The sequence below is a fragment of the Cylas formicarius genome, unplaced genomic scaffold (genome assembly GCF_029955315.1).
Source record: "Cylas formicarius isolate icCylForm1 unplaced genomic scaffold, icCylForm1.1 PGA_scaffold_12__32_contigs__length_19106922, whole genome shotgun sequence".
Lineage (NCBI taxonomy): Eukaryota > Metazoa > Arthropoda > Insecta > Coleoptera > Brentidae > Cylas > Cylas formicarius.
In genome coordinates this window covers 9,675,975-9,703,593 of record NW_026844225.1, presented here as the reverse complement: position 1 = coordinate 9,703,593, position 27,619 = coordinate 9,675,975, and the positions used below count along the sequence as shown (strand labels likewise).

The following is a 27,619-nucleotide window of genomic DNA, read 5'->3' as shown; positions in this document are numbered from 1 at the left end:
ACAATTTGCCAAATAATTAACCACATCCGCAATCCGTTACATTCTCCTCAGCACGAAGCAGATGTCCACATCGTAGTATAGAAGCGGGTTAGAAATTATTGGTATTGGTTAAAAGTGACGATCGATTTTTTAAAGGCAAGTACGATGACATTTTAATCCGTTGCCGTCCTTTTGTGCTTTTGAGTAGCATGGACCAATTATTCTGTACCCTCTTCTTATAAAGACAATTGTCGGCAGTCTAAAATATTAAAATTGAGGCATGTTATTTTTAGATACACTTTTAGGTTGTCTCTGGCACTTCAGCAAATTAATAATAATATTGTCTTACGACAAACAAATCAAGGGTTTCCAGTGGCGCACTGAACGGTACGCGTTCTCTGCTTGATTATTTTTTATATTTTTTGCGTCTATTTAAGCCGGAATGATCGCAATTTCCATTGGAGTCTCCCAGATGTTGTTTCTGAATTTCGATTTTTTAATCATCTCTCATTTTTTGTGAAATTTATTTCCTTTAAACGGCAGTAGACGTTTTTTTTTTTTTTTTGGTAAATGTGTTTTTAGTTAGGTACAGGTAACAACACAAGGCGGGACCATTCGAATGAGTTTCGCTTATTGAACATTTAAAATAAAATTCTTTCAATGGTAAAGCCGTTCGGGCAATCGTTGAAAACGAGTTTTCGCCAGTTTTAAAAATGTTCCTACGCCAATGATTTCACGAAAGGTCAACGAAGGGATCGAAAGGTTAAAGCAAATTGGTCCTGGTTTATTTTACGACGTTTTGTGATCTATTATGATTATGCTGGAGAAAAAAGGATGCGACATCCTAATTTTGTATTTACGACATATTTTGCGCTGAGTCAAAAATATCTAGATATTAAATTTAATGCCCCAAAGCTTGACAGAAGCAGATAGATCTAACATTGGTCCCTAAGGTTGCCCCCTATAGAAAAGTATATTCTAAGCCACTACAACGCTCAAATTGAACATAAGATCAAAGCAACGTATCTTTGTTCCAAGATATATTTGAAATAATTAGCTTGACGAGTAATCCAATTATTAAATGCTACATACTAAGATATTAATCATGCTCCTTTATGTTAATTTAACGTAATTTAATGATATTCTCGAATTAATTTTCCGATCCTTGACAATTTGCTGGTGTATAGCTATGGTAGGAATTTGTTTCTGTGTGCGATGTTTCCATCTTAATCTTTGTATCGAGTGGATAGTTAATATGGTAGGTGGAGGTGTTAATTTCGAAAAATTGATGTAAAATGGAAAAGTCATTCGTGTGGGTGTCAGTAATTAAAATTAGCAACGAATGAGTCATCTATTAGGTACCCTTTTACTTAAAATTTCATTTGGCGCGTGATCTATTTTACACCTAATCAAATTCAGAACGCACATAAGTACCTTTGCCTTTTTTTTAAATTTATTTATTTGAAGTTTTGATTTATTTAGAACCAATCAGCATAAGGAATTTCAGTTTATTTGGGTGATTAGTTTTAGGAATTTGTCCGTACACAAAAAGTAGCTTTTTAATGTTGATTGAGAAATTATCAATGTTGCTTTCTACTTTGTTATTAAAACTTATTTAACTTAATGAATTAAATTTTTTCAAAATAAGAGTTGTGTCAATTAGCTAATGAATGCTCTGTTTTTTATATGTAGTGTCAAAAGATTTTATAATTTCTCTGTTGTTGGTACATAATAGAACTTGATTTTTAAATTGAAATAAAAATTGTCGTTTGAATTTTTAAAATATGACGATAGTGCATATTAGTGATCCGTTATACATCTTATTCTGCGGGGGTGGATTTTGAAGATTACTCTCGACTGAGGCGCACATTAATTAGAGACAGAAAAAGGGATTCTAGTTAGTTTACCTTGAACAAGACTGATTAAATAGATCCTCCGATTGGGGTAGTTCATAATACAAGGTGCTCGCTCGAGTTTAAAAGATATATTTGTCAAAACCCGCCTCGAAACTTCAAGAAAGCATATTTCTCCAAAACGAGGAGATTAACTTGAAAAATAGCCTCCGGATACCGTCTAAGGCTGCTCCTAAAATGTTCCTGTTGGTATTTTCCAGGTTATAGATTTTGTTTTATTCTCCGGCTTATTAATTTGTTTTAAGCTTAATAACTTAGCTTGCATATTATATTAATAATAATACTTTTTATTCACATTCTGTGTATACGTTTTCAGTGCAAAAGTTAACCAATTCTTCATATTATTTTTTAATATTAAGGTTAAATTATTCTTAAATTCATTGTAAACCTGTTAAAATAAAATTATTATTTATTCTTTTTTCTTTAAATATTCACCTTCCAGCCTTCTGATGAAGGCAGTACATTTTTCGAAACGTCTTACAATCACACTTTTCAATTTTAAGAAAAAGTAAAATATAATTAATATTGTTCACTCAATAATTTTTTTTTCAAATACATAAATTAAAAACACGCGGGTACAAAATTTCATAAAAATTAACTAAAGCCATTTTATATTTAGCCGTTTGAGCGGTAATTAACAAATTATTTTGATTATATTTGGAAAATAAAATGTGTACAAAAATTAATATATGAGAACGGCAAGTTAATAATTAAATATAAAATATAAAAATATAAAAAAAATATAGAGAAATTAGAGAATTTGTAAAGCAAAAAATTACTAGTCGAAATTTAAGATTAAATACATTTTTGATACTATTTATTTTGTCATACCAATTTAGATTTTCTTTTATAGATTCGTCTTAACGTTGTTTGTTGTATGTGTAGGTGTTTTTTACATATTTAACCACAAATTACATCGATCGACCTTAGCGCAGAATAATTATTGTATGAGGTAATAATAAAAGAATGCTAATTAACCGATTTAAACATAATGCTTCGCAACTACAATTATAATTACATGCCAATTAAATCTTTGCTTTTAATACCAAATTTTTCCGAGAAAACGCTTATTACGGTATTCAAAAGTTATAAACCCCATCTTTTGCATTTGCCATTAACGTGATAGTTAAATTAGAAAAATATCTATGAATAACTTGCGAGAATTCGAAATATTTCAGTTTTGTTGTACCACGAAAATAGCTATGCCGCAGATTTTCAAAACGTTGGAACCAGTAACATTTTTACGGTTTTATAAAGTCGTAAAAAAAAAGAATATTGGTACATTTTAAATGAGATTTTTCGATATTAACATCAACGATGGTTTCAATATAAAATATAATATTGGTTTACTTCTGGTGGTTTCCAGAGGTAATTTTATTATTTTATTTTGGTTTGTTCCATAAAAATTTAATAACATTTTAGAAGCATTTGATTTTTAGATTTTTTCTTGATTGTAATAAAACTGATTCATTCAAATTTGCATTGAAGTAAAAGACCTTTTTTTATTAAGAAGAATGAAAGTGTACTCACACCTACAGACTTTTTGATAAAATTTGTTACTACTCCAACATTGACATTTTGTCGATAAAAACTTAACTTTTTAAAATTAAATTTTTGTTTATTAAGTACGGTTTTGATTTCTGACTTAAAAAATCAGAAATTTTTTATTTATAAGACCTTGAAATGAACAATGGAATTTTGATTGCCAATTTTGATTTTAATTCAATAATCTGGCTCTGCGGGTTTTTATATTCTATTTGTAAAGATATTAAAATTTAATAGCACATAGATAGTAGTACAAAGAGAAAAATGTCATTGCGTTGGCAAAAAAATAACGAGATTCGTTCGATTTTTGCTCGCGACCATATTGCAAGCTGGTTTATATAAATATATCGGATTTGGTCTCGTTCCATGCCGTTTTGATTACTGATCTCACATAAAGCCGAACGAAAATCTCATATCCAATCTTAGATCCTTTTCTTCTGACTCTAAGTCGAAATCGATTGTCGTTTTATAACTCTCAGTAGTTTTATAGGGGATGATTACAAAAATTTTACTCTGAGAGTCTATTGTTTTCAGTCAGCGTTATTCGGAACTCAACTGAGCGCCCAGTTAGCAGAGAAAATATTTATTGCACTCGCATCATCGTACTTTATTCTAATACATTTATTGAATTTCTATTTTCTCTCTCCATTCGACATATTGTTGTTATTGGTTTTTGAATCTACAGCATATTTGACAGTTTTGCGGTTATTTTACTCTTTTATTAGAATTAGACGATTTCTGTTTTCGCGGTTCTTTTTTTTTTTCAAGAAACAATTCAAAACAGTTCTGGCAACATTGTACGACCTAGAACTTTTTTTTAATTCCTGGCACACCATTGGACTCGTAGTGGCTGCTTCGTCAAGACAGATCATACATTCATGCTCGACCCATTAAAAATTATGTTTAATTAATTTTCAATGAGAATGTTTTAACTTTTTGGCATGTATTTTATAGGGTGTATATAAAGTTATATACTGTAACTGAAATTGAATTGATTGTAGCAGCCAGTAGTACGCTGACGATTTTGAGGGGTATTTTGTTTTGATGGATTTAGCTGTTGTTTCTTATAGGTTGTTGTTTGCGGTTTAATAATCATGTTAATCAAATTTTTCAAAGAAACTTCCATAGGCCACTGTAATGTTTTTACAAAACTTCTGGATTCCTCCTGCGTCGGTTATTGCTTAGTCGAACTAGCTGATTTTTCGCCAATCATCCTGTTGGCTTCTTCAGAGCTTGACTGAAACTGGCTCGTATTATACTCTGTACCTGCATATATATTGTTTGAGGGGGGCGCTAACACCGTCTCGGATGACTGATTCCCAAATTGGTGACAGGTAGAGACCTGAGTCGCGGTTAAGATGGTTAGGTTGTTTATAGATTTCTATAAACTCTCGGATTTTTCGTTGGTAGAAGAACTGATTACATGCAAGAATTTTAGTTTTATCAAATAAAATTTTATGCCCAGTTTGATGAGTGTGTTCGGCAACAGCTGATAAGTTCATTTGTCTTAGTCGTAAGGCTCTTTCGTGTTCTTTGAGCCTAGTTGATATTTTTCGTCCGGTCTCTCCAATGTATTCTTTGCCGCATATGCATGGCATGCTGTAAACTCCTGGCGTCTCAAATGGAATTTTCTCTTTGACGGACCGCAGATGTTGAGACATTTTTGGACAAGTGGTAAATCTGGTTTTGACGTTATACTTCTTTAGAACTTTTGATATGTGGTCAGTGATGTTTTGAATGTAAGGAAGGACCACAGTGGCAAGTGTAGGATTGCTTTCGGCCTCATTGCTATTGGAAGGTTGTGGTGAAGTGTATTTTTTGATGGAACGTTTAATATCTTTACTGTAGAAATTATTAGAGAGAAGAGCAGAGGTAAGGTGTTTTAATTCTGTTTTCAGTGACTCGGGCTGAGATAGTTTTACGGCTCTGGAAACAAGAGAGTTGATAACCGATGATTTTTGGGCCGGATGGTGATGTGACCATGCATTAAGTTGTCGGTCTGTTAAACACAATGACACAATGTTAGGTCTGATTTTCTATTGATAAGAATTTCTAAGAATGGCAGGTTATTATTAGCTTCCAACTCAATGGTAAAACGTATGTTAGGGTGTATCGAGTTTAAATGTCTAAGAAAATCTACTAGGGTATCTTGACCATGAGGCCAAATAACAAAAGTATCATCGACGTAGCGTTTCCAGAATTTTGGTTTTAGATGAAAGGTGTCGAGAGCTTTCTTCTCAAAGGCTTCCGTATATATATTCGCGATGACTGGTGACAGTGGAAAATCCATAGCTGTTTCCGACGTTTTTTCAAAAATTTGACCGTTATAAGAAAAATATGTTCCCGATAAGAATTTTTCATTTAAGGTGAGAAGGTTTGGTTCCAGATTCTCGGATTTTAATATATCTGAAATGATGTCGAGAGTTTCAGCAATAGGAACTTTGGTAAAGAGGGATTCTACGTCGAAACTAACTAGATTATCTTGTTTATCTAATGTAATGCTTTTTAATTGTTCAATTAAGTGAAAGGAATTAAGTATGAAACTGTCAGTTTTCCCTGTAAAGGGTTTTAATAAGGAAGCTAGATATTTTGCTAGAGAATATGTTGGAGAACCAATGGTGCTGAGAATAGGTCGAAGGGGTAATCCTGGTTTGCGAATCTTTGGAAGTCCGTAGAGACGAGGAATTCTAGAATCCTGAGAGGTAACAGATTTTTTCACGGAGTCTGATAGAGAAGAAGCCTTAATAACAGATTTAAGGTTGCGATCCATAGATGGCGTAGGATCTTTTTTTAAGTTGACGATGTGATCCGGCTGTAAGAATATCTTGAATCTTTTCCTGATGTTCATTTGTGTCCATGACTACCGTAGCATTTCCTTCATCTACTTTTAGGATCACGATGTCTGGTTTGGATTTTAGAGACTTTAGGGCGTTTCAGTCAAGCTCTGAAGAAACCAACAGGATGATTGCCGATACGTCAGCAATTTCGACTAAGCAAAAACCGACGCAGGAGGAATCCAGAAGTTTTGTTAAAATCATGTTAATAAAATATTGCAAAAATCATATTACAAACATAATTCACTATATTTGCATAAATACGTTTTAAGTAAGGATATAAAACTCAAGTTTTGTGACAGCTCTATTTAAGAGGTGTTTTAGTTACAATGCCATGAAGTGGTAGAATAATATAAACATATAACATAAAACACTGGGTAACAGTAAAACCATGTGCATTTTTAGTTTTTGTGTTTTTTGTGTTGTCACTGTTTTAAATGAAGGCATTATTTATTTATTTATTTAAATATAAAACATTATTATTATTATTATTGTGAACATTTAAACTTATCATAACAATACCTAAATATAAATTATTTAAAAACGCTCTCATAAATAATTTAAAACTAATATCGAATACAAAAATGAATAGTTTTTGAACAGCCGATCCCTATTGAATAATACTACACAAAGTGAACAACAAACAAATCTTGAAATATAATTCTGATTGTTCACTACAGTTTTCACTTTGGGAAAAATTATAAAATTATTGCAAATTGGTTAGTTTAAAAGTTTATATAATAGAATATTGTTGATAGTCCTAAAGTACCAATAATATGGTTTCTTCAATTTCAACGTATTCCGTGAATTTCATTCGGAATTCACAAGATATTAGGTCTCTTTTGAAAATGTTCATTCATTTTGTAAATAACAACTATAATCAATTTTAATATAAGTTATTTCCAGTAACTCTATTTTAATAATAATATTAATTAGTAATAGAATTAAGCTCTCAAAAACGCGAGTCATCTACAAATTTAGAATAAGTACCATCCAACTCTTTTTAAAATTAGTCAATATCTTATAAAAGATACGGTGTCGGTGAAATTTACAACTCTCTTATTCTCTCAACTTTATCTATTTACCACAAAAAAAAATCGAATAATCCCTATCAGAATACTCGCAACACAGTTGTGTTTTCGTTAGTTTTGGTTCGTACTCTAAAAATTCTTGCAATATTCATAAATATATTAGCAAATTTTACAAAATTTTGTATTATTCTCTAAACTTTGGAATTAGATGACGCAAATGGTGTGACAGGTCAGTACAAAATCAGTGCGTCATGATCCGTTAGACGATTAAATAAATCATATCGCGGTAATTCCGAAAATAATGCTTCTAACGAAACGCTTAAATAAAATAAACAAACTTTTGATGTGTCAGATTTGATAATTCGTACGGTATTGATGATGCAAAATATAAAACTGTTACATATCGTGGGTGTGTCGAACACGCCCCTCGCAAAACCTTTTCCGGTGACATTACGTCACGTTTAGACTAATAAAATACCCACTAGCGAGCAAAGTGCAGTTTTTTCTGGTAATTTGTTTCCATTTAAGTTTCTGCGGTTTTTTAATTGTTTAATTTCATGCGGTTTTTCTTTATTTGATTTGAGGTTTGTAATCAATTTTTTTACAAGATCGGTAACGATTTAATGCAAAATAAGATATGGAGTTAAAAGTATTTTTGAGAGAGAAGTATTTATATAAATTGGAAACTTATGTCAAGTAGTGAATTTCTTAGACTACCTTTCTTGTTCTCAAAATGTATTTTGTCAAAGACTACGAAACTATGGAACAAATAGTGACGTAGATTTACCAAAACAAATAAATTTGATGTTATATTCATATTTAAATGGTTTTTGGTTTCTTCACCTTATATTTCCGGAAACGACGAATTGTCAAATTTGCAAAAAAATGTTTGTTAAACTCAACCAGCGCGAAATTCTTGCTTTAATTGAATATTTTGGGCATTTGCTATTCCAATTATCACTAATATTCCAATTTGGCTGAGAATTTCACGGTATACTATGGTGGGTGCTTCGAAAAAATGTTACGCTAATTTCTAGGGTAAATTTAAAATATTAAAAAATAGCGTTAGTTTTGGTTAGTTCTTAGTTGTTAGAAATGAATGATATTTAACCCACCTTGTCTTTGATACATTCATACAAGCTCCAAGAAAAAAATATCTTTACTTTATTATATCTAAAACAATAATTTAAATTACTTTAAATAATTTGTAATCCCCGTTAATAGTATTTTTTTTACTTTAAACAAGAGTTCCTTTTTTAGGGCAAATTGTTTAAGTAGTTTAGAAATTGGATTTTGGACAATAAAATAAGGCCACGCCCTTTAGCGACGCCCCTGTATGAAATATCAGATCTGTACCCCCCCCCCCCCCCAAATCAGGTCTTTTGATATCTTAAACACTTTGCTGAAAAAAACACTTTTTTACTGCTTTTACCTCTGTAGGAGGCATTGTGGGACATATCGTAATTTTTTGAAATTTTTTTAAAAATAAAAATAAATAAATTTAGGTCTATGGATAGTTAAATTGTTACCGTTTTGTTAGGAATCAAACAATACAGTGAAAGCTGATAAATTTAGAGATAACCGAATATACCAGACATGGATGATTCATTATGTAAAGATTACCAGCAACCATATGGAAGTGATACTTTTGAACGCGTGTCGGCGGATTCTGAAAACGTGTTTCAACGCACACACTACAATAATTTCAAAACATTTGACGATGTTGTCACATTTTCTCCTCATATTCTTTTAGTTAATACAGCATGTCTGAAAACAAATTTGAAAAACTTAAAGGGGCGATTCTTTTTGAGTCTACAAAAATGTTTTTATTTTGCGTCTTAAAACCGGAAATAGAACAATAAAATTTTACCGAAGTATTAGTATTATAAAAACACACGTTCTTCAATTTTTCGTAAATATTTTTTTTATGAGTTGAGGGGATTGAATTAGACCACCCTGTCATTCTTCTTAACTAAATTTAAGGAAAAACTTGTGCATTTTTATAGTAGTGACGCATTCGTAAGATTTTATTGCTCTATTTATTTTCGTTTTTAATAAAAAAAATTAAAACATTATTTTCCCGCCAAATTTGTAGCGCGATATTTCCTGAATGGTTTATATAACAAACAACTTTTTTTAACAAGGAGTCAGCTCCTTATTTTTACCTTTGGTTTCAAACACCGTCAAGCAAACCCAACAGGAACTCATATGGCATCATTGCTTTTCGCTAACTTGTACTATCGGTCTATCAATATCATCATACGTGACGTCAAACACGCAGCCATATTGCGGTTCTCCAATAACTTGACTTAACGTTTCCCATTCTTGGAAATCGGGCTTAAGTTTAAAAAAATAATGATGGGAATAATGATACTGCAGAAGCGGTGGTCCTGGAACTTCCTATTTTTTTAGTATTTTTATTATGTTGTTTGTTCGCCGAATTTATTTAAAGACTGTTATGCAACGGATAAATTTTAAGAATTTTACGGCCCATTCGAACGAGTTGCGCAACAATAAATAGTGTAATTCGACAATTTATAATAGAATAATCATGAAAAATAGTAATATTTAAATAAAACTAACTTTAAAAAAGGCAAAAACAATACGGAAGCAAGGAAACACTGTTTAACAATTTTACTAACCACATTATTAGGTTTCAGTGACACACCGACACAAAAGTTCTAATCTAGTTGTAATTGCAAAATAGTGTTAATTAAGTCTAAGTATTTGTTTTGAAACTTACGTGGGAGAACAGGATTTTGATACAATGAATATTATATTCCTAATAAAAAAACAATTGCACAATTTTAAATAGGCACTACTATAATTAATCTTAATTTAATAATATAACATTACATTGATTTTAATTTCCTTGAACGGCGAAATATACAATTTGAATAATCAAAAATGAATTAAAACATGCTATTTTAATAAAACATATACTTATCCATAATTCAAGCATATACCTACCTAGCTAATAATATTACGATATAGGATTAATGTCATTTACTTTTGTCCATAAAAATTTTAATTCCTTATTACTTCCTTCCCTAAGGTGTTTCCGTGTGCTTCTGCACCTATAACTGCAAAAATTTGCAAAAAATTGATCAGAAGTATTAACAACTTTTAACAGGTTTTTATAGCTGTATTGGTTATTAGAACACATGTAATAATTTCATATTTTATCTGATGTACCAGTAAATGATATGAAACAGTAAATGGCTACATTTTCTTTTTCAAATGTCAGTTCCAACAAAGCAAACACAACTAAAGCTTGATATATGTTCAAGGAATTTAAAATTATTTCTAAAACCGCCGAATAAGATATTAGAAATTAGAACTTTGAAATAAAACACATGTAATTGCTTTTTTTTATTATTTCAATCAAAAATTAGTTGATAAAAAAATGAAACGTATTTGTAGTTTTATTCCTATGAATTGTAGATGACCCTATGGAAAACATACAAAAATATATGGAAAGATCTAGAGCACCAGCTTGTATAAACTAAAATATTTAGTCGTACTAAACAAAATCCCGCTTTAAAACTAAGTGAATTTTTAAAAATTGAAATTGTATATTTTTCACTGGGTTACAAACGACATCGCAAAAACAATTTTTGCATAAAGTCATAAGCGTTGTAATTTCCAATTTCCTTCCGATTTTCAACAATAGGTTAATGATATCTTCGCACACGCCATTAATATGCATTACAAAATGTTAGTGATAAACTCTCAGGAAGTTAATGCGTCGAATAGTACTATTTCCTGTACTTAAAATTACGAAATTTTTAACACTCTGACTCAAACGTTTGTTAAACTTGTTAAAAGCTGGAAAAGGCAAAATTAATATGTCTGAAATTCCTCTTTTCTTTTGAAAAGTTAACATCTTGAAATTCAGGATTTCTTCGAATTTATATATATATATATATATATATATATATATATATATATATATATATATATATATATATATATATCGTTTTGGATTAATTTCGAAAGAATGAAAAATAACAAAGTTACACCATTTAAAATTAATTTAATGCAACTCTGTATATTACATCACAAACTATTTATCTTTGTTTAAAGGATATTTTTGAATTTTTAGCATAAAAGGCTTAAAATAAGATCAAAAATACAATTTAGTTCGTTGTTTTATGGCACAAATTAAATGACTGAAGTTATGTTATGTACCATGCTTTTCCTTACAAACTAAATAAATCTGGAAACTAACTTACGATTATCTCCACTGTTTCTTTGTACTTGAACATTGTCCTAATCGTAGAACTTCAGTTTTATAATATAAAAAATTTGCCGACGTAAATGGAGGTGCTCTATCATAGAAGTGACGTCTTCCTTCCTATATAACTGCATCGTACCTCTTTCGAAATAAAAATTAATTTCTTCATTTTTTAAGCAATTTCGAAAATAGAAGAAATCTTAATGGTTAAAGGTTTGAGCATTTTTCCCTTGCAATACAGTTTAGATAAAGCCTACAGTGTTTCAAAAACAAGGTTTTGTGAATGATTTTTTAATGCTATGTATAATACAATGGATAAAGGATTCACCCACATAGTGTAAGATAAAAAATGCTTTTTTAACCTTGCCAGTGAAGTTGTATTTAATCCTTGCGTAATATATTAGAAAATATATTATCTAAAAAGAAACAACTATTGCCACATAATTAAACAGACCCGTAAGCGTTGCTCAGCATAATAGACCCCTTGACAAAATTTGTTGCTGACGTATTGATGTAAATTTCAAAAGCGTCAACACACACGATTTGGTATATTTATACATTCAACGTCACGGAAGGTTTTTTTATTATTCGCAGTTCAGGTGATGTGCTGGATACACGCCTACTTTTTGACGAAATCTCATCATATGACTTTATATATATACATTGTAAAATATATATTTCATACTTCATGAATTTGATCAAAATCTTAACTATTGAATCGGTCTGCGGCGTAATTAATTGATATTAATCTTTTTGGTGCTTATGGAAATGAAATGAGAAGCTATATATTCCAGATTTTGGCACCAGTTTTAAAATAACTGTGATCGATCGAATTGCAAATGAAAAAGTGTTACAAATATTTCAAAATTCAGGATTGTTGTAGAACTTATAATTGTGCGTGTGTGTGTAAAAATGTGACTGTAAATTTTAAATTTTCTTTAAAAAATTGATAATTTAAATAGCATATATTCCACTTTGTACGGGTAACTTTTATACTAGTAAAGGTCAGTTAATTAGGATAAAATAAAATAAAATTATTAGCGATGAACTAGAAATCTTCCAGAAAAACTAAATAGTTTGTTTTTAGTATTTCTTTCGTAGCACATTTATTTACAAATTTTACAACAAGAAATCACATACAAAGGTTGTAGTGCCCGAAATACAATTCCTTGGAACGCATTTTTTCTTCTACAGGGTGTAAATAATTTTGAAAGATTTTAAATTGCGGAAATTCCTGTTTTCACTTGATTTTGAATCTAAAAATCCATAAAAATACCGGGTGTTTTATTTAAAATTTCAATGATAATACATAATAGTAGTTTAATATTTGGACAATTCTAAAGAAATTCATTTTGAATTCTACAACTTTGTATATATATATTTTTAATTAAAGGGAAATAATAAAATCGATAAATTTGGTTTTATAAATAAATCATTTCTCAGGCCAGCTCTTTAAATTTTGATACCTGTAGGATACCTAAGCAAATTCCATTTTATCCTATTGTTTAACCACGGGGAGGTTAATTACTCAACCGATTTGTATGGAATTCATAATAATATAAAGTACATAGAATATTATTTTTTAAAGTATTGTAAGCAAACAAAGAAGTTTACGGATTTCATTTTAAGAAATATCTCATTTCGCTTTTTTTTTGTATGTATTATTGTTAGCTAAACTGTCATTTCATATATTTCAACCCACCCTGTGTACACATCTAATCTTAAAAAATCCCATGCGATGCGATCATGTAGTAAAATCCAACCAAAACCCATGCATGAAAAAATTACCAATGGCTATTTTAATTTTTCTTCTCCGTATGCCACAATTTTCGATAACATAAATTTCAATGCTTTACGTGGAACGCGAGTCTTACATGTTAATGCATAAAAATTTACAAATTAAATATGATTAGCCAGTGTGTACAGTTGTTATTTAAATAAAGTAAATTTCTTCCGAGTGACTTTGAAAACATTTCCATCTCGAAATTTTATTGTTGCTAATTTGCTTAATTATTTTAGTGGAAATAAAAAGAAATGGCACAGATAATGTTAATGATTTTTGTCTGGGCACTTTACTCTTCCGTCCTTGAACTTTCGTATTGGTTTTTGTAACACGCTTTGTCGTTATGTTATAAAAATAAAAAAATATACATATACATACGCATATTTTTATCGTAAATTTGGCTAGCGTCGCATTTGTTTTGGTTTTGTAGTATTTTCTAATGGTCATAAATATGTCGACTCTTTCTTTGATGGGTGTGGCAGTCAGTTATAGATGTATAAAAATTTCACGTGATTGTTGCAGGAATAGCATAAAACGATTGCAGCAATTATGTGCATAAATTCTTTAATTTCGTATTATGTGGAACAGGTTTAAACTGAACGGTCATTATTTTATTTCCTCAATAGTAACCACAGTAAGTTCGATCCTTTGCAGTAAAAAAAAAAACGCCACGCGAGGTCATGATAATTGATGCATTAAATTCTTTTATTCGCAAGGTTTCATTTTTATTTTACCGGTTAGTACATTTCATAAAAATGTTATTTATTATTAAAGAAAAAATTAAACGGATCTATTTTTTTATTTTAGAACCAAATAATTTATTTCGCATTGTACCATTTTTATTTTATTCACAATTGTGACCACTATTTCAACACATTTTGCAAATCGAAGCACTTATTTTATTGTTTTGACCGAACAAATCAAAAAAAGTGATTGATCTTTGAGCCGATGTTATCAATATCCTGTTTATTTTTCGCAACGAGTCGAATTTCCAAAAAATCGTGACACACATGAGGTTAAAGTCTATTCCGGTAATTCATAGTAAAGTATATCAGATCAGTTATTTAATCTAAATTTTTTGAATATTAGTTGGTCAATGATCAGGGGAACTATCTACATTTTAATTTACCGGTGACTGGTGGTATTTATTTTACTAATACATCGAAAATACATTGATCACGTGAAAATTAAAAAAATACGCATTATTACATCAAGCTAATAAACAAGACAATAGAAAATTGCGACCCATGCCGATCTAAACAACTGATGCGTGATACTGTGGAGTCAATCTAATAACCTCGTTGGAAATTGGCGGTCATATTTTCTATATGATTTTCTATTCGAACTATTAATAAAGGGAAAATCCAAAATCCGTTACATAACAGGTTCTGAAATGTTTGTAGTTTGAAGCTAATTAATTTTTGGGCTGCATGTCAGCCGCAATTAGTGGATGTTACCGTTGTCCTATTTACGTTCGGAAAACCAAGGAATAAAATCTATTTTCATCTGAAAATTTGCTTGAATTAACTGCGTATATAAAAAGTCGCATGCATTTAATTATTACTTAAACAATAAGGTTTCGTATTCGGTGCAACCAGTCCTGCCCAGTCCATGTCGCTCTTCCTGATGCGTTTCATAAAACAGGTTTTAATAATACTTCTGAAGGAAAGGTGATTCCACTCATTTTATTTATACTCTTAATTATTCAAAATGATTAAAAAAAGGTTCTTTTTGGTCGGAAATTAATCCAGGAGCAACAATTTGTGCAAAATGTTTTGGAAATCGGTTATGTTAGTGCCCCAAAGTATCTAGAATTAATTATTAACATATTATATTATATTACATTATTACAAAAAAAACTTTTCTTAGATAAGCGCTACATTGTTATGGTGTTTAAAAATCGTTTCCGCATAAACAATAGACTGAGCCAACCAACAACTAACCTAAACTAATTTAAAAAAAATAGACTAATTTGTTTTATGAAAAATATAACGATAAAATCGTTCAGAACGACAAAAAATATATTTTGAAAGTTTGAGCTATTAATATTACTGCTCCAAAGTGTTTAGAATAAATTATTAATATGTCATAAAATCACATGCTTATTTTTAAATAAAATTTCAAAAAAAAATACTTCTCTGGGATAAATTTACAAAATCGTTTCTGCGTAAACAATAGATTGGTCCTACCAAAAACTAACAATTAACCCAAAACTAATTTAAAAAAATCGACTAATTTGTTTTATGAAAAAGATAAGTATAAAATCGTTCAGAATAGTCACAAAAATATCCTGAAAGTTTGAGCCCTTAATATTAATCCAGAGAGGTATCATTTCAGGGCTTAAAAATTAAAAATTAATAGTTTTTTTAATTAAGAAACAACTCAGTATACAAAATAAAACAATGTTGAGTTTTAAACGGAATTGAATGCTCTACAAAAAAAAGTTCCTAAATATTTTTTTATAAAGTTAATCATTGTTCACAATTTTTTTCCACTCGATGGCTCAAAATGGTATTCCACATCATCGAAAATTATTATATCATTACTAAAAATAATTTTAAAAATAACAATTATGTTACTTTACTATTCAAAATTATTTATTTACGATTCTTTATACATTAATATTACTAATGTGTAAAAATATTGTAAATAAATTAATATCGCTTAAACTTTCACGATATGTTTTTACGTCATTCTGAATATAATTTTATCCATATAAAATTTTCAATTTTTGCATTGAATTAAAATTTTTAATACAATGTTGATAATTTATTTGTCCCATCTCACATTTGTTTTAAATGACACAGCAGTCTAGTTTTTCTATGCAAACATTTTTATAAAGTTACATTTAGATTTAAGTAATAATTATACAAACTCAAAATTAAAAGTGACAATATAAGATAAATACGTAAGTGTAACATTAAAGGCGGGTTTAAATGCGATATACATTGCTTTGGTTTGATTGGTGTAGGACCAAATCACAGATATAGGTGCTTCCTTTTTATGTAAAAAGTATCACGCCTTTGCTGCATCAAAAATGCCGTTGGATCGCCTATTAGTGGACCAACTTCAACTGTCTGATAACTTTTTATACGTTACAAACTTTTAATTTTCAATTGGTTCGAATATTTTTGTATTACGCGAAATTGTACCATTTTCATCGTACGACCTACCTAATAGGAACGACCTTAATTTGACCGGGTTGTCTTATATGTGACTTCAGACTCGTCGTCCGACGTTACTTAGAAATTGCTGTGTTACTTTACGTCAGGTCACGCACATACATATCTCCTATAACTTATAGACAAAATCAGATGGTGCAGTGGTTAAATCAATATTTTATGTGAAAATGAAATTTCCATGTCTTAATTTTTAATAGTTCGATCATGATTTTGTTTATTTCAAATTGGAAGTGATCAACGGAGTTTTTTTCTTTTCATAAAGACAACAATGTGTATGTTTTGCACTTACATTAAATTTTATGCTTGTGCTTTAAATAGGAATTAAGAATTTATTAATTACTGTGGCATTTAAAGCCGAATTTCGCTGTCATATTTATCCAAATAGTTAGGGTGATTTTAGATTATTTCGATTTTGTCGTTTTGGCGATTTTTTTAACTTTATATTTATAAGTGGCCTTTTTATTTAATTTTAATGTGCACAAGTATAATTTAAACGTTGCGTTGAATTTTTAGTTCAAATGATTGGGGTGGGGGAGATAAGGTGTTTCCCCAACAAGTGATTAAATAACATTTGGAAACGTTACGTAATCTCGTAGTGCAGCAAAATGGTGTTATAGCTTGCAAGAAATGTGCACACGTCACAAAGCCTTTGACGAAGTAAAAGGATAAGGTTAAAATGAACCTGGGCAGCGTCTTGAGTCGGCCAATCAGAAAAGTGGGCTTGTCACTACGTCACGTCGAGTAGTACGTCAGTGCTTGCACAATAATATCACCTGCTTAGTTATTCTACAGCGCGAGTCGTTTTCAGTCAGTCAAAGCAAAGTTTTCGAGTCGATTGAGCATGGTTGCCGCGCGATTCGTACTTTACGCTCGTGTTAGTTAATTCGCGAGTCGACTTTGATTTTTTTAAATATTTTTTAATATTTTAACACTTTCGTTTGTCCGTAGGAATGAAAATACGGGAGTGTTCACCGTAGATTGTACCGCAAATAATTTTTTTTTTTTGGTTGTCGCGATAAAAGAGTCGGGCTACTTGACTTAGACTTTTATAAAATATAACTCTGAGACAATGACGTTGAGAAACGCTAGCGTACGGAATATTAGTTTTTGTGCGGTGGTTCTGGTAACGTTTTGGCGAACTTCTTCGACCCAAGATGTACCGGCGCCGACGTGTTTTAGGTAAGTGACTTAAGTCGTTCATTTTTCGACCTTTTCGCGTAACCAAATAACAGCGTTCGATATGTTGGTCGTCGGTTGTTATTTTTATTTCGTTAAATGTAAATGACCGTGTTTTACGTCTCGTCTAATTATAGTTTTGTCGCGCGGCTAAGGGTGTTCGCGTTTTATTATCCACCTACATAAATCGCCTGGCTTACCGCCAGACTGATCGCGGATTTTCTTGGTGTTGCAGTAACATCTACTGTCACGGTCCGCTACTGCACACTATACAAATGGCGAAAATTCATCCGGATTCGAAAAAATTCGTCGACATGAAACTTCGTTATTCACCAAACGAGACCCTTCAAAAATTCGATTTATTCATGGCCGATTACAAAGACAGAAAACCTACACAAGTGGAAGTGAAGGAATTCGTACAGCAGCATTTTGAGCCGGAAGGTCAGGAATTCGAAGATTGGGACCCCAGCGACTGGGTTTCGCATCCGAAGTTTCTCGATCGCATCCAAGACGACGAGTTCAAATTATGGGGGAAAAAATTGAACGATATATGGAAGACGTTGGGGAGGAAAATGAAAAAAGACGTCCAATTAAACCAGGACCATTATAGTATCATCTGGGTACCTAATCCCGTTATCGTACCAGGCGGAAGGTTTCGCGAGTTTTACTACTGGGACAGTTATTGGATCATCCAAGGCCTTTTGTTGTCGGAAATGCACCACACCGCCAAAGGCATGCTCGAAAATTTCTTATACATCGTCGAAAACTACGGCCATATTCCGAACGGAGGAAGGATTTACTATTTGGCAAGGTCTCAGCCTCCGCTATTAGTTCCTATGATTAAACTGTACTACGATTTTACGCATGACCAAGATTTTATTGAATCTAATTTGTTGACCATGGAGAAGGAGTTCGATTATTGGATGACCAATCACACGAAAGTAATTAACGTCGACGGGAAAAATTACACTTTGGGTGTATACGGCGATAAATCGTCAGGTCCAAGACCTGAATCGTATTCGGAAGACGTCGAAAGCGCTCACATATTTAAAGAAGACAGTCAGAAAGAAGAATATTATTCGGAAATTAAAGCGGCCGCCGAATCTGGTTGGGATTTTGCTAGCAGATGGTTCATAGCGAACGCTACTAACAAAGGTATGGCGCGTAATTCTTTGATCCGTAAAAAAATGTACATTGTTTTATTTTTTTGTTCGCAGGAAATTTAACGCACATTAAAACAAGGTCCATAGTGCCCGTCGATTTAAACGCGATGATCTATTGGAACGCGATGTTGTTATCCGAATTCAACGCTCTAGTGGGAAATGCTGAAAAGACCAAGTACTATCGCGATCTCGCTCAAGAATGGATGATCGCTACTACCGCTGTGTTGTGGCACGACGAAATCGGATCATGGTTGGACTACGATCTCGATAATTCCATCAAAAGGGATTATTATTACATTTCCAACGTAACGCCTTTGTGGACCGGCTGTTACAACATGACCGAGAAAGATAGAATTATCAAGAGCGTTTTGAAGTATCTGCAAAATAAGAATATTATGTATCCCGGAGGGGTCCCGAATTCCGTGGAACATACCGGTGAGCAGTGGGATTATCCCAACGCTTGGCCTCCCGTTGAGCACATCATGATAGTGGGATTGAGCAACGCTGGCGATGAATACGCTTCAAGACTAGCTTACGAAATTGCTGAAACGTGGATCAGGTCGAACTACAAGGCTTTCAAAGAGTCGGGTAATATGTACGAGAAGGTGAGTCGATTTTTTTAATTCCTTTACGTCTTAAAGATCCATTAAAATTCTCCATTGTGACGTTTTCGTCACTTTTACGGACCGTGCAATAAGGCAAACGAGATCTTTTTTGTATGTGTATATATTTTTTCTCTCTATTCTTGTCTGTATTATAGAGACGAAATCTTCTCGTTATAGTTTTTTTCATTATCGAATAAGAATGACGGACGTTAGATTTTTTAACTTAATTATTTAATATAAAACGTACAGTTCTTAGATTTTCGAAAATATGCTCTGCATGGCTCAGTTATTAGGAAAAAAAGCAATGTGATTGCTGCATTTAAGTGGTTGGTGCATTTGCAGTTTTAGTCGATATATGGTAAAATGTAAGTACTGATGATAATATATGCTTATAAAAATATTTTAAGTATTCTTCATATTTTTTTTCCTGCCGGTAAGTCAGTTTACTGCACTTGATTAACATGACCTGTCTGATGGGTACAAAGCGAGTAACAAAAGAATTAACTGCCAAAAGATTATTAACTACAAAGCTCAAAATCCATCGTTTTCTCAAAGTTAGTAGGCCCCGGGTATTGTTCGATAAGTGACACCGACCAGCAGGTGGATATGAGCTTCTACTTCACATGAAGAGCGTGTGGGGCCAACAGCAGATGATGATTTTGAGAACCCAAACATTTCCTTTTTTTGTGAAAACCCATATGAATATTTGTTTTCATTATATTTTCCTCTAGTATTATATAACTACTTTGTAAATAAGAGTTGTGGTATTTTAGTTTGTTTTGTTTTGAGATAATTTTAGGTGGTCTATATGACCCACCAAAGTTGGATAATTCGGCTAGATCTAAGGATTTTTATGTTTGAAATTCAATTTATACTTTTTTAAATAAAGTTTTGCAAAAATCCATGAATGTTAGATGTGAATATTTTTACCACGTATCATAGGAGTTAAAAATTATGTTCGCTAAATTTTTCGTTTTCAAATTACAGTCTTATTAGTATGTTATGCAACAAGTGCGGTAAACGGCATTTGACTCACGAGTTTATTTGACACGAGCGGAGCGAGTGTTTAATAAACGAGTGACTTAAAGAGTTTACCGAACGTTTTGCATATTATACTTTTTCTACGACCGTTAGTTTGTGGATACATTTTCGCAAAACAACACGAATGTAAACGTCAAAATTCAAAGCGTGGGAAATATCTCCGAAAACATCCGATTGCTCCCAAACCCGTGCGATAAAATCCCGAAAATGTCCGAAGTGGCTCGGATCAGTGGGAAACGAAACTGACGTGGTAAAGTGGCGCTTCCCGCACGCTAGATCGGTATGTAATTCGGTATTTTACAGATGGGAGTAGAAAAAAGTTTTTTTTTAAGTTTGTACAGGTATTATTGCATTATTTGGTCCAGTTTTTTTTTTCTTTTTCTAGAAAATTTTATTACCAATATTTTTTTATATAATGGAGCAAATCGATATGCAAATAATAATTGGATCTGGAACCAAATGACACAACAAAATTTTGAGTTGACTTTCACCAACCACCCGCGAAAATGATATAAGGTTTGAGTTACTATTTTATTAATCGACCAGGAATAATCAAGCGTAAATTTGAACGTGTGGGGTCATTGTTCTCGATCTGTAGTTAATGAGCGAAAACTGGCGAAAACGTGTATTGTTTTCCTCCAACGCCTTCAAATTGTCCTCGGAACCATCTACCTTTTCGGCCATTACCCGCAAGTCGCTCAAACGAGGTCTTTCATTCCGCTCGAGTAGGAGAATACGGTACCAGCAGTTTGCAGAACCTATAAAAAGCGACCTTGGCACACAGTTCCTTCCTATCGTTCGGTCCTAGATTTTTTCTGCAGTGGAAGTGACTTTTTTCGTTGCCGAACGTGCATTATTTTCATGGTCAAAATGGATTTTGAAACGGCAACGACATGCGAAAAGAGAACGTCTGTAAAAAACTAGGTCCCATACTCGCCGATGTGGTGATTTGCAGATCTTTTTTTCTGTCGCTTGAAATTTAAATTAAAACGCCCCGACGGAGTGGAAAAATAAATCGTATTACATAAATCGAAATTGTCAAGGCTAATAATAATTTATACAGGATACGTAATGTTCGATTCGAGTTTTTTGAACTTCGAGTGAAATATTTGCATGATTAGTCGTCAGTTTCCTGCTAAGCGTTAGTGCAAGTGTTCTATAGAAGAGAGATACCTTTATTTTACATTACCGGTGCAGTTTGTATGTGACCGGTTCAGTTTTTGTAAACCAATCTTGCGAACGGTTTGTGTAACTTTGTTGTGCAAAAATATTTTGTACTTTCGCCTTTTTAATGGCGTTGCCGATTTTTGTTTAATACGTAAGCACGTGATAGAAAAGCCCGGTTGTTACAGAAATTAAGAAACTAAATTGGCTCCCCGTTACGTAAATATGTCATTATAAGGACCCGCGTTTTAGGTATTTTGCAAAGTGTAAATTTTGACAGCACTTTTTGATTAGCTGACTTTAACTAATTATAATAATTCATTTTAATAGTTAAAATTTTTATTTTGGATCATAAAATACGCTATGTCATAGCAATTCGTGTAGTTTTTTTTTGCGTGGTACATAGTTTAATTAGACAGTACTTTAATTTTTTGCATATTCAGTTTCGTTCGTCGGGGCAGTAAAACGCGAATTTGTGAAATCACGTTTCCAAACAATTAAATCAAAAATAAAGATAAGGCATTTTATTTCACTTTCGGGATTATGCAGTAAAAGGCTTAAGCGGGCTTAATAGCCTAACAAAATGTTTCGCTATTGTTATCAAGGAATGGTAATTTATTTCAGTACGATGTGACCGTCTTCGGTGGATACGGTACTGGAGGCGAATATGAGGTTCAATTGGGTTTCGGTTGGAGTAATGGAGTTGTGTTGGATCTCTTACACAGATATTCGGACAGGCTTACCGTGGAAGATCCGCCTGTAACAACATCGTCTGTGGTACAAAATCTCCGAGTTCAATCTTCCAGTATTAATTCAATTACAGCCGCGCTGATAGTTTTATTGGTGACCTTATCAACTGGATTTATAGGGTGAGGTACGTGTATCCGGTTACGGGGTTGTTCAAACGACGGCGTGGGATATTAATTATTGCATTTCGTTTGTTTCAGAGTCATATATTTTGGGATACACCAAAACGGACGTTCAAATTGTGTGTGATATTAAAAAACAACTGTGGGACACGAGTATGTTATTTTTATTCGTGTGGCTCAGGGCGTAAGATTTCGATTCCATCTAAAGTATTGATCAGTTCCTTTTTTTAAGAGAATCTTTTTGGTAGCGATGTAGTAGTATTATTCAAAATGTGATGTAATTTATAACGATTTTGTTTTAACGAAGTGTAAATGAAAAGGGTACCTGCTAGCGTGTGGGCATGTTTGTTTCCTAGGGGCATGCTGTTGTTATCGATAACCGAGTAGTGTTAGTGATTTTTGTAGTAGTGCTTAGCGATGTTTGAATTAATAAATGGAGAAAAAAAAACTAAACCGTAACCCAATATGTTTATCCTCTTTGAGTGTGGCAAAAATGTGTAACACGCGGTTGGAGTTTTTGTTCGAATAACCAATTATACACACATATATATATATATATATATATATATATATATATATATATATATATATATATATATATATATATATATATACAGAATATACGGTGAAAGATATGGTCAAATAACTAACTAACCATTATCGAACGCGCCCTTGAAATACGCCGATGCAATTATACCGGTTGTTGGTTTTTATTGTAAAATTATCTGTCTAGCAACAATGGACCGCGGTATTTATTATATCTACAATCTCGAAACGCCTTTTAGTGTCGAATGTGTTCGCGGAAATTATAAATTTAGCTTAAGTGGCTCAATACGCGTCTGCGTTTTTCATTCCGCCAGACTACGAATGTCACTTAACTGTCATATATGAACGTGTCCGGCCTGTAATTCGTGCTATTTTACCGACCGAACCACTCAGGCGTACTAATTTTTTCGGACCATAAAACGCGCTTTATATAAATATACGGTGGTCGTATGAAATTCCCCACCTGTGTCGCTCACGTCTGTTTTCGTAGGCGATTTTAGAATTGACAGTGGGATTTCGCGGGTTAATTTGACCGTATCATCGCCGTATGGGATAACTATCGCGTTTCGAAACTGCGCTGTCACTAATAATAATCGTGTTTTGTTCTCAGCATATACCTGTACAAGCGCAGAACACAATACAGTTCTCTGATGGACAAGAGAAGACCGTCGAGTGCCAAATACACGGAACTTCGCAATATTCAAAGCAAAACGGCGAGGTAAGTCGACACTAGACAACGACGTCATCAACGCCAATGGTTAAATCTTACGTGTGCCATACTATATCCATGTGTGATCTTATCAAATTATCTACGTTGGACGTCACTTTGATGGGTTGTTACCAACGCCGTTTTACTCGAGTCGTGCGACGGTCGAAATAGCCGAAGGTATACAGGGTATGAGATCATTTTATTGTTCGTCGGATAACGTTTATGGACCACGCTCCAAGCGAGTGCTCTTAAAAGGGCACAAACAAATTGTAGCGCAACATTTTAATTAAATAATTCGCAGATTATATTCTAGAATAAGAACTGGCCTAATAGGCGCTTCAATTTCGGTGTGTTCCCGATTTTGTATCGCGTACCAAGTAGTAGTAGGAAAATTTCCGTTGCTAATAAATATATACGTAACATGGCAGAACCGACCTAAATAATATACGGGGTGTTTTTTCAAGTACGGGTGTCCAAAAAGTATATACTAGAATGTTCTGCTCATATTATAAAAAGGGCTCGATCCTTCGTTTACTATCTACAAGCTCAAATTACTCCAAAACCACAAATTTTTTGACTATTAAATTCGAAAAATGTGAACAGCGTCAAACTTTAAAAGTAAATTTTCCCAAAAAAAAACTCCACTGACGTTTTCCGTTGTTAAAATTTTTCCCACGCGAAAATGCAAATATTTTGACCCTGGAGCTTTTTGTATCTTTGGTTTTCGAAAAACAAACTTTAAATAAAGATTCATCAAAAAATACGTCACGAAAATGTTTGATTTTTTGTATTTTTTTACGAACTAAGTAAAAATGCAGCTTCTTGGGGTTTTTCGTATCTCGCTGTGGTTTTAGCGATCAAAATAAAATTCTAAAACGTTCTTTTTATAACAAACTTTAAAAGCAAATTTTCATAAAAAAAAAATACTCCACTGACATTTGTTGTATTTTTCCGGGCTAAGTAAAAATGCAAATAAGTGCTTTTTTAAATAAAACAAATTTTAAAAATTACACCATTGATAATTTCTTATTTTTCAGTAAATAAGCAAAAAATGCAAATATTTTGACCTTCGGACTTTTTGTATCTTTGGTTTTCGAAAACTTAAAAAAAAACTTTAAAAACAAATATTCAAAAAAAAATACGTCACGAAAATGTTTGATTTTTTGGGTGTTTTCGCATCTCGTGGTTTTAGAGATCAAAATAAAATTCTAAAACTTTTTTTTTTATAACAAACAAACTTTTAAAGTAAATGTCCATTAAAAAAATACGCCACTGGCATTTTTTGTATTTTTTCCGGACTAAGCAAAAATGCAAAAATGTGCTTTGCATTTAGGGGCCAAATAAAAATTGAACCCCATTTCTTTTATAAAAAATAAATTTGAAAAAATGCGCCACTGACATTTTTTTTTATTTTTTAGCATCTAATCAAAAATGCAAATATTTAGGCTCGTTGGGTTTGTTCGTATATTGCTTTAGTTATCGATATCAATATAAAGTTCTAAAGTTTTTTTTTTGATAAAAAAACAAAATTTAAAAGTAAACTTCCATTTAAAAAAAACGCCGCTGACTTTTTTGTGTTTTTTTTCCGGAATCAACAAAAATCTAAAAATGCGCTTTGGTTTCCGAGGTCAAAATAAAGTTCTAAGTCATTTATTTTACAAAAAAAATAAACTCTAAAAGAAAATTGTTCATAAAAAGATACGCCACTGATATGTTAATTATTTTTTCATACTAAGCACAAATGCAAATACAGGACGCCACTGGAATTAATCTTAAGTTGTTTGAGCCCAAATGAGCCTTACTGACCCATCTGCATATACAATTTTTACCGTAAAATCTCTTAAAGAAGAATTGACTACATATCTAAAAGAACACCCTGTATAAATCCGGCAACTTTGCACGACGAATCTCCATCATCCTCTCTATCTCTCTCTCTCTCACACACACACACATTCCCACGTCCCCCTCTCTCCTCTCTATCGCTTTCATCCCATCTCTCTCTTTCTTGCTCTCGCTTATATATTGTTTTAAATTAATTATTAAAGTTGTTTCGTTTTCGCCGAGCAAAATTTTAAGCCAGTTCTGTTCCCGGATTCTTGAACCTGGGGAAGTGCTTTCGTAGGTGACCTTTTATAATTCTAAGTAATAGCGAGAAAAAAAGAACATCCGTTCCCCAATTTTAAGAATCGGGTCCCTGGTGTGTTTTTTTAGCCTCATAGCTACAATTTTTTCAAACGCATCGCTCTTGGATTGATTTCGAAAATCGGTTATGTATACTATCATCTTTGCATGCTCAATTTCTTAATTACCACGTATTATGAATGTTAGAATTAATTGTCGGTGGTGACAAAAAAAGACAAACTGTAGATAATTCCCTAGATAAATTTATTTATTTATATACCAGTTTAGATTTTTGTCGTTCCCGATCTCCTTTTAGAATCTCGATTGCTCTTTTTTTAGATAGACGATAATTCGGATGCCCCTTCGTTGTTACATTTGGTTCCAAAAAAAAAAAAAATACACGTTTGCCGTGTGATCAAATTTGGCGGATTTGTACAGCAAATAACAGTGTTTATTTGCTGGGTAAATCCGCGGCCGAATTAAACAAAAATTAAGTATTTTGGGAACCGAGTATGTATTTTCGAACCTTTGTCTCTTTTTTAGAGTTTATTATACCAAAGCCTCCAAAAAATAACAACTTCGTGGACGCTGTTAGTATTTTAAAAATAAACTTGTGATATTTATGAAATGGTAAAACAAATTTCTACCGTACACTTTCCCTCAACTATACATATTAGACCAATTTGTATTTTTGTGGTTTTTAAATATATTCAATATATTTTATAATCGTTTTTTTTTACCTCTGCCTTATCCTTAAAATTGATATTTATAACTGCATTTTGCAGCCGTATAATTATAATATACGGATTTTTATTTCCAACAAAACTCATTACGCGGGTAAAGAGTTTTAAAATAACGATCGTAATTATTCTGCGGTTAATTAATTAACTACAGTTATGTAACTTTAGAGGCCAAAGGTCATCATCATTAATTATCGGTGTATTAGAATCTCGATTGCTGTTTTTATGATTAATATTTTTTAAACGTTTATTACGGAAAGAAATTTTGTGTTTCAAACGCTGCTTGCCATAAGGCTCAAAATCGTGCTGTTAGTCTGATTGACGGTTCCTCGTTTGATTAAAATTATCGGGCATTGAATAAGCCATATGCAAAGCTCTTACATTAAAGGGCTTAAATCAATCCCATAGAGAAAAATGATTTTAGCATAAATGCGGCCTCCCAATGTTGCATTTCCGATTAAATCAGATATTAATCCGTTTATGTACGCATTTACAGGGGTAAATTGTATCGGATGGATGCTTACCGAATGTGTTTGTTATCCATGACGCCATAACCATAATTCGTATTTGATTTCGTCGATTATTGTTGTAAAAAAAACTGCATTTAAATTGAGGATCTATAAGCGATTAAATTCATCAGTAACAACCTTCAATTGTTAACTCCCATTCTCAAAAGACATCGATTTTTTGAACAATTACATTTTTTTTATAAATGTCTTTTACGTAAACCCAATCAATTAAATCAGTGTTCAATTAAAATAGCTCTTGCTGAAAATTACATTTTATGTGCGTCAAGATTTTGGGAAATCCTTTGCTAGGTATATCCCGGTTATTTTTAATACAGGAATTTGAATGCAGCCACTAGAAATCGAGATAACTATTAATTGCGTGAAAGCGCTCTGAAGTTTCTAATTGCTAAAGAGGATATGTGGATATGTGGAATTTTTGATGACGCATTTGGGATCGCATCTGATATTACAT

General features: G+C 32.3%; 1 protein-coding gene across 3 annotated transcripts; it reads left to right on the top strand.

Annotated features, from left to right (window-relative positions):
• The first annotated feature begins 39 nt into the window (after positions 1-39).
• LOC132708556 (trehalase) lies at positions 40-26,600 on the top strand. Of its 3 annotated transcripts, none has more exons than XM_060680925.1 (5): positions 40-135; positions 17,916-18,835; positions 18,898-19,448; positions 22,278-22,522; positions 23,679-26,600. In XM_060680925.1, the coding sequence occupies exons 2-5, from the start codon at positions 17,956-17,958 to the stop codon at positions 23,788-23,790; spliced, it is 1,788 nt and encodes a 595-aa protein (XP_060536908.1). In that variant the 5' UTR covers positions 40-135; positions 17,916-17,955; the 3' UTR covers positions 23,791-26,600. The 3 variants fall into 3 exon arrangements, with proteins under 3 accessions (XP_060536908.1, XP_060536906.1, XP_060536907.1); XM_060680923.1 differs by lacking the exon at positions 40-135 and adding an exon at positions 17,278-17,683 and having other exon boundaries at positions 23,679-26,599; XM_060680924.1 differs by lacking the exons at positions 40-135; positions 23,679-26,600 and adding exons at positions 17,280-17,683; positions 22,601-23,054 and having other exon boundaries at positions 22,278-22,527.
• Positions 26,601-27,619: the final 1,019 nt, after the last annotated feature.

Coding starts and splice junctions, on each gene's coding strand:
- LOC132708556 (XM_060680923.1), top strand. CDS start 17,574: ATGACGTTGAGAAACGCTAGCGTACGGAATATTAGTTTTTGTGCGGTG. Junction 17,684..17,915: donor CCGGCGCCGACGTGTTTTAG/GTAAGTGACTTA, acceptor TTGGTGTTGCAG/TAACATCTACTGTCACGGTC. Junction 22,523..23,678: donor TTATCAACTGGATTTATAGG/GTGAGGTACGTG, acceptor TTTTGTTCTCAG/CATATACCTGTACAAGCGCA.